An 8122-nucleotide genomic window follows, 5' to 3' on the forward strand; every position below is an offset into this window, starting at 1 on the left:
ATGTTTCTTTGACTGCCAGCTCATGGAAACATTATCTTTGGGATCTGTCTCACTGTTTTCAGAGTAATAGTATAAGAGAAAAAAGAAACAGAAAGAAAGCAAGAAAACAGAGCACTGCTAAAGAGCAAAACCTGCTCTGTTAAGATTGCTTAACTTTGCTAACTTCTGGCAGCCTGAGTATTTCCCTTAATCAGAGAGAGTTGATGGGAATGGGCAAGAAAAACCTGACCCTTCCATATCCGTGGGCATGAACATTGCTGTCACCAAATAAGTGTTTAGGTTAACACTACCCAGAGACACACAGCATTGGATAAGAAGCCAAACAAATTCCAAAACCATCTCCTTAGTACTGGAAGCAAAAGTGTCTTGAGAAGGAAAATGGAATAGCATCCTGCTAATAATAATTTGCATGTTATTTTATTTACTTGTACTAAAAATTATGCCAGTCATGTGCAGCCCTGCCTCCCTGGGAGGATGGAGCCCTAGGGGGGGTGGGGTGTGGTAATTGGCCACGTTTTCCTTGGTATCCAGACTGATCCCTTTGCTCCATGTTCTCCTTCTGGTTTCTAGAATGGTGCATCGATTCAGACAGCTGGATGCAAAGGTACTTCTGTCCCAGACTGCTCTGGGGAATGTGATTCTCTCTGGTAAAGCAGGGGGTGTGCCATGGCAAGGAAAATGAGCCTCCCACAGTCATGTGCAGTCTTTGTCACTGTCACCAGGACCCCATTTTAATTGGGCTTTTTTATCTTGCTGTTTTGATTCCATGGACAGGAGTGTGTAGAGAGTGTAGTGATTTGCAGTATCCGTGGATCTCTGGGCTTATATGAGTCCAAACCCAGCTCACTCAGGACCCAAGCCGACACAGAACCGCATGAACGAGATAAAAGACGAGAAGTGCTCCCTGCCACGTGGGTCAAAGTGTCCAGTTTATTCGTGTGGGACAGATCACCTCCGGCGCAGGCGACCACCCAAGCACCAAAGAGGGTGTGTCTCACCTGCGGTGGGGTTTTATGCCCCAGGTGGTGGGGGCGGGGAAAGAGGACCACATCCGGGAGGGGTGAGGGGAGGGACCATCCGTGGGCCAGACCACAAGGCATACAGAACCAGGGGGTTATGTGAGGGGAACCCATGTGAAAGGGGGAACATGCCATTCATGTGACCCAAAAACGTTTTTCCCCAACACCCAGTGTAACCAACTAAATATCTAGTGCAATACAACAGTGATTAGGACAAGAGGGAATGGTTTTGAACACAGAGCAGGATTAGATGGGATAATGGGAAGAAATTCTTGGCTGTGAGGGTGGGCAGGTCCTGGCACAGGGTGCCCAGAGAAGCTGTGGCTGCCCCTGCATCCCTGGAAGTGTCCAAGGCCAGGTTGGATGGGTTGGAGCAGCCTGTGTCCCTGCCCACAGCAGGGATGGAACACAATGAGCTGTCAGGTGCCTTCCAAGCCACAAGAGCTTCGTATTGTGCAGGAAAATGAAACAGAAAAACACTTGCTCAGTGCTGGAGGAGTGCTTCTCAGTATTCCTGGTGGGATGGAACAAAATAGAAGTAATTTCCACCTTAAACTGCAGCATTCAGCTGTGTAACAGGCCCATGAAACACCAATGGGAAGAAGGGGTGTCACACAGCTGACATGTCCCCTTCCCAAGGTGTCAAGTTTAGCTTCTGGTGCTGTGTGCATGGGGTAACTAAGCACTAGAAAGCTACCAATCTACCAGAGAGCACATTATGTGAATTGCCCTACAAATAATCTTTTTATGACTGTGATGCTGAAAAGACCTTCACAGTGGGTGTTTTCTGAGGCTTGACTGAATTATCTGTCTGGCCTCTGAAGTGGGGAGTGGCTTTGGTATGAAGCACAGACTTCTGAGAAGCTCACAGGTGAAAAGAGCCACATATACATATTTTGGTTGCTGTCAAGTAATTTAGATTACAAAATGATAGTTTGCTTCCTAGACTGAAAGGGAAGTGGTGAGCCAGTCTGTGGCTAGTGATGCTGCTCTTGAAACTGAAAGGAGATCCTCCTAACCTTAATTCTCTCCTGAAAAGAAATACCCATCTCTTGCTTCTCTCTTCTGGTAACTGCTGGTTAACTCACTGAAATACAGAGGCATCAGGGCTTGCTGCATTAATTGCCCTGATGAACACTGCAATTGGGAGTATCTTCTTGAGCACTCTTGCATTTGGTGCAATACTTTCTCATTAGCATTGCTTTCCTTCAGCTAGATAGACTTTACCAAAATAACCTCCTTCTTTTTTTTAAAGCTCGCTGATTTGAAAGGCCTTCTGAAAGAGATTTCCAGTAAAATTAAATGAGTGCAGCTGAAATCCAAGAGCAGCTACTGGAGCAGGGTAGCCCTCTTTAAATCCATTCTCTGCCTTGAAAAAGTTTACCAGCATTTATGGTGTTCAATTGGTGTGTCGTTGGAAGAAGAGCTAGAATTAATTGTTGATGCTTGTATTCATATTGTCTGATACTGAGAAAGAAAGGAAACCAGAATTCTGTTCCTCATTTGTGTTTTTCTTTCTGAAAAATACAGTTTTCCATCTGGGGTTTCTATCAATTTTTGGCACTGTTTAAAATACCTTGTTTGCTCACTTGCCTTTGAAAAACTATGGCTAACCCAAGGTTATTTTAGTTTTCTTTGTGTTGGAGGGCCTCTAGAAAATGCAGGGCAGCTGTGCTGGATCCTCTACCCTTGGTACCTTTCAACTCTGAAGAGCAGGCAACGCAAATAGAAAAGACAAGTGAGGGCAGGAGTAAGGTTTATTTTTCCATTATCAAAGTGGGGCATTAGGCTGGATCCCTGTAGCCTTCCTGTGTCCTGTACAATAAGCTGCAGTGTGAGGAGCTGACCCAAAGCCTCCAGTCCATTTGAGTGTCTGGTCATCAGCCTTGTGTACTTTCACCTTCAGTTTTAAGGAAGAATTGGCTTGGATCCCACAGTGGGATGTGAAAGAACACTGATGGATGCAGAGAACACTGTCATCTTTAGAGACAGCAGGTTAAGAAATGTAACTGTTGAATGGGATAATCTGGAACAACTTGATCAGCCTGGACATGAGGGCCTGGCTCCTCCTTCCACAGAGTGGTTTTGTCCAGGAGAACTTAAACCTGTGCCAAGCATTCCCCAGTCAGCAGCTCACGTTTTCCTGGGACAACTGAATATTAACTTGACCCAAGTTCCATTTAGTCACGGATGACTTGCAACCACCTAATAAAATCTACAAGGATCACCAGTTCCTTGGCTGGTTGTAGGAGGTGCTGGACTCCAAGTTGCCTAAAAACCAGGCTGTAGAATAGTGAAACTCTGGAGGCCATTTAGGCCAGCACATATCAAAGGGAGCTGCAGTGTGGCTGGGAAACAGGCTGTAATTAGATACAGTGGGGCAGCCTGGGACAAGGCTCAGCAGCTTATGATGGAGCTTGTGGAAAGGGATCTCTCATTACAGATGACAGTGCCTTCAGAAGAATCCTAGAATCCCAGAATGGCTTGGGTTGGAAGGGACCTTAAAGCTCATCCAGTTCCACCCTCTGCCATGGGCAGGGACACTCTCCCCTGGACAAGGCATCCAAATCACCTGAGCTGATGTGGAGAGGATGAAAGCAAAGCATTGAGGTAGGCTGGGAGCTCTATTCTCCAATTCTTTCTGTTGCTCACACAGGTACCAATTCATGAAGAATAATTGCTCGGAGCTGGCAGTAACCCCAAGCAGATGGCAAGAGAGGCACCAGACTATCAATGTCTCAGCAGGAGTCAGTAGGATTTTCTTGCTATTTTTATTTTTGTTGATCAAACAGCCCTTTCTGCTTGTTACAAGGTTCTGGGGAAACAGGAGACGACTGCTTATCTCCTGACATGATTCCTGCATTACCCAAACTCTTCTCATCTGCCCTAATGTCCAGTGGCAGCAATTACTCCTTGTAAGCTGCTGTTGCAAAGCACTCATATTTCCAAGAGTTCTGCTACTGTTGCCAAAATCCCTTTGCTTTTCCATTTCACACAAAGGGACCTGTGCATGGGTTTCCTTCAAGCACTAATTGCTTGTCTGAATGAATCCATCTCCCTTCCCATTCCATCCACTAGTAGCTAGATCTAGCTTGTTGCTTGCACGAGCTGTCTGTCAGACCTGCTGGGGTCTGGAATGCTGGCATGCCAGAATGCAATGGATATTGGCATCATCCCCCTGAGGAAAGCCTTTGGTCCAACCCTGCATCCCTATTTCAGACTGTACAAGAAAACTGTGGACTTGTTCCCACTCTACCTGAAACCTTTCAGCACTGCAGATGTTCAGTTATTACAGCCCTGCATGGAAGAGACTTTAATTCATCTAGGAAGTGATTCCAAAGGCTTTGTGGGCAATCCTTGCTTGGTTTCATTAGTGAAAATTTGCATCCTGGGAATGTTGGAACTCATTTGACTTTTCCAACGTGTGTTTGCTGATGTTTGCATCTGGAAATGGAGAAGAGATTGTTGGAACCTTTAAATAGAGCAATGCTCGATATGGTGAGGTGGCGCTTTGTGCTTTCTGTCTAAAATAGCAGCTGAATTCTGTCACATTTGTTTGGTACAACTGAGAGCACAGCCAACTGAAGGCACTACAAAGAGCATTTATTTACATGGCAAAGCATTGTATCAATCCTCCTTCCCAGGGTCTAGGAATCATGAAATCATAGACTCACCAGAGGAAAGGACCTGCAAGAATCATGGAGTCCAACCCTTGGCCCTGCACAGACACCCCAACAATCCCACCCTGTGCATCCCTGGGATCATTGTTCAAATGTTCCTTGGGTTCTGGCAGCCTGGGGCTGTGCCCATTCCCTGGGGAGCCTGGGCAGTGCCCAGCACCCTCTGGGGAAAGAACCTTTTCCTCATCTCCCACCTGACCCTGCCCTGACACAGCTCCAGCCATTCCCTCAGGTGCTGTCCCTGTCACAGAGAGCAGAGATTGGAGCTGTCCCTCAGGAGGAAGCTGCCAGCCATGCTGAGACCTCCTCCCTCTCTCTCCTCCTCCTCCTCTCCAAGCTGAACAAGCCAATTGACCTCAGCTGTTCATCATACAGCTTCCCCTCCTGTCTCCTCATCATCTTCATGCCCTTCTTTGGATACTCTCTGCTAGCTTTATATCCTTATGATACCTTCAGAGAGGTTGCTGCTCTTCTCTCCCTGCATCTCCTGACCCAGCTGTACTGTATGCTGTGCATGACACCATCCTGGGGGATCCAGCACTAACAATAGCGCTGGTATCTGTTTACATGGGGAAATACTTCCTGCTGAAAAGTAAAGGAGCCAGGCTTTCCCTGATTCACATGGCAGTTAGCTTGCATCATAAATTCTTGAGATAAGGTTCTTTTTTGTAAATTATTTTCCTCATATCATTTGTCTGCCCTGGATGTGAAAAATGTGTTTTTTGTTCACTCCCTTCCTATGTAAAACCTGTGGAATCCTTTGAACCCTTCAGGGAAATCTCAAGGGCCTTGCCTTGGAAGAATATACAATAGAGTCTCCACCTAGGCTGAAAGAGAAGACTTCTGCCATGGAGCCTTGCAACACTATGATCCACTCCTGTTCCTTCCCCCGTATGTCCCAAATTATCAGGGTTTCTGCTTTCTGTGTTTCCTCATTGGTTGTGGTACCCCTGGTGGCCAGCCCTGTCTTCCCTGAAAGCCAATCCCCTTTGTACTGCCCTTTGTGCTGCCCCATTTGCCCACTGACCCCTATTTAACCTGGTGCAGAGCATATGTCCAGGTCTTTCTCCCCGATCCCTTTGGCATGGTGGATGCAATAAACCTTTGCTGGAATACATCATACAAAGACCCTTCCTGTCTTTCCTCTGCTGAGCTATTTGTGCTGTGTTGTATATGTGTGTGTGTGTGTGCATGGACTTGAAATGGCTGCTCTTGTGGCCTTGCTCCAAGCGGCTTCTGAAGGAGATGCTTTGAAGAAAGCTGCAGCATTTCTGCCATCCCGCCACGTCGAAACAAAAACCTGCTGTGTGATTGCCCAAAGCTCTGGAAATCTGTTGTTGTGGGAATGTAACTGTGAAGCCATGTTCTGTCAGGTCTGAATTCTGGAGGCAGTCCAGGTCTAGTGCTGCACCCAGGGGCGCCAGCCTGTGCCTCACACGCCACTCCCTTCCCAGAGGACGTGCGGGCTCTTCTCCAGGCTCCCGTGAGCCCGAGCCGGGTGCCCATGGAGCCCCGGCCCAGCAGGGCTGCGGGGCGGCACCGCAGCTCCCCGGGCAGCAGCCGGCCCCCTGCCCTCGGGAGCCCGGTGCCAGCGGCTGCCGGCCGCGCTTCAGGGCTGTGCGGCCAGGGGAGGCCGGGGCTGGGCGCAGGCAACGCCCGGCCCAGGGGCTGAGCCCACACCAACCCTTCCCTCCTGCCGCTCTCTGCAGCTGGCAGAGGACAGGAGCAGAGCGGCCGAGCACCTGCGCCGGGCCCTGCACTACCTGGAAAGCCCACAGGAGCCCCTGCGAGAGGCGGCCATCAGGTTCATGGGTGAGCCACGAGCCAGGGCTCCCTCCTCGGCCTGGCCCGCCGCAGCTCGGCCCCAGCCCCGCCTGCTGCCCCGGCAGCACCAGCCGGGCCCGGCGCCGTAGAGCCCTGACCCCCCAGTGCCCAGTATTTGGTGTCAGCACCTTCACGGAGGGCACGGGGCCCTCCAGGGGCTGCTGTCTGGGTGCTGCCAATAAGGGGCAGGGGGCAGAGGCAGGGCTGGCGGCCAGCCCGGGCCCTGGCGGCTGCCCAGGCCATGTTGCCGTGACCAAGGCCCCCCTGACCCAGAGCTCTGGGCCCGCAGAGCTGCTGCCACCATGGACAGGGCGACCATGTCTCCTCCAGCAGGGCTGCGGAGTCGCTGCTGCCCCGGCAGCTCTGGACCCCACAGAAACAGCACCAGAGCGGGCTCAGGAAAGAGCACAAGAACAGCAAGTCTACTTTCAGCACTTGCATTGGCTGCTCCTTTAGGGTGCTTGCACCATACTCAGAGACAGAACACCTTCTCTTTCTCCTCTGAGAGTTATCTCTGTCTTCTGCACTTTCCCAATACACAGGATATTGGGTGCTGGCCTCAGACACACAAACAATGCTGCAAGAAACTTTAAACTCGACTTTTTTTATTCCAGAAGGCATGAAAAACTTGCAGAAAAGTCCAAAGAGACATGATTGTGTCTCTGTAGAGTCTCTCTGTCCTGTGAAATGCAGTAGCTGTTGGTGCTTTTGTGCAGCTGCTAATCCCTCCTATGGAAAAATACATTTCAGGAAGGAGCAACATCATCTGACAGTGACCAAGTGTGCCAGCAGTTACTCCAGGTGCTCCGGCCATCAGCCCCTGCAGGAAGGAGGACAGCCCCCAATGCACATAGGCTTTGGCTCCCTGTGGCACAGAAGCCCCTGGGGGCACAGGTCTCTGGGGCAGGAGACAGGCACCAGTGCTGCCAGGGCTCAGGGCGTGGCAGGTCTGCTTGGGTGGGGACTCTGCCACAGCTGCTGATGTCAGCGCTCCTCAGGCCCCAGGCCTCAGAGCAGCATTCGTGCCCAGGCCCACCCGTTCCCTGTGTGTGTCACACCCACAGGTTTAGGATGGCCACTGGCCGGGACGTGTCTCAAGGAGGCCGTGCCAGCTTCCCTGGAAGACCCCGTGCCCTTCCCAGCACGGCTGCATCAGCGGCCCTGGGGGCTCCTTCTGCTGCCCTGAGCCTGCAGAGCAGGGCAGCGTTTGCTGATGCTCTGAGCCCTTCCTAAAGATCCTGTCGGGCTGCCTTAGACACCTGAGGCCAGGCATTCCTTCCAGCCTGGGCCACTTTGGCTGGGCTGAGGGCGGGCCCAGGGCAGGTGGCAGTGTGTGCAAGGGCCCTTTGTGACACAGTGCAGCACGGTCACCGTGCCATCGAACAGAACTGGGTGTCCAAGAGCCCTTTGTGACACGCAGGAAATAGAGGCTTGCCCGGGTGCTTGGAACACGCAACGGGGCACAACGGGACAGAGCGGTGCCGTGAGGAGCCCCCGCACAGCGCACTCGTTCTTGTTCCACTCAGAGCTTTTCCGAGGCATTGTTCCTTTAGCTGAGCTCAAGGCCAGACCACAGGACTTGCTGACCTGTGGTCTCCC

At 50.9% G+C, this 8122-nt stretch overlaps 1 protein-coding gene across 1 annotated transcript in view; it reads left to right on the top strand.

The window, feature by feature from the left end:
- LOC128941392 (transient receptor potential cation channel subfamily M member 8-like) overlaps positions 1-2325 on the top strand; it is a 28608-nt gene extending 26283 nt beyond the window's left edge. The window contains 2 exon segments of the mRNA XM_054283146.1: positions 571-604; positions 2275-2325. Of these exon segments, the coding sequence (XP_054139121.1) occupies positions 571-604; positions 2275-2325 (85 nt within the window).
- The last annotated feature ends 5797 nt before the right edge of the window (positions 2326-8122 follow it).

This window comes from Melozone crissalis, unplaced genomic scaffold, assembly GCF_028551555.1.
Source record: "Melozone crissalis strain CALT ecotype California unplaced genomic scaffold, PUWL_Pcris_2 ptg000035l_1, whole genome shotgun sequence".
NCBI lineage: Eukaryota > Metazoa > Chordata > Aves > Passeriformes > Passerellidae > Melozone > Melozone crissalis.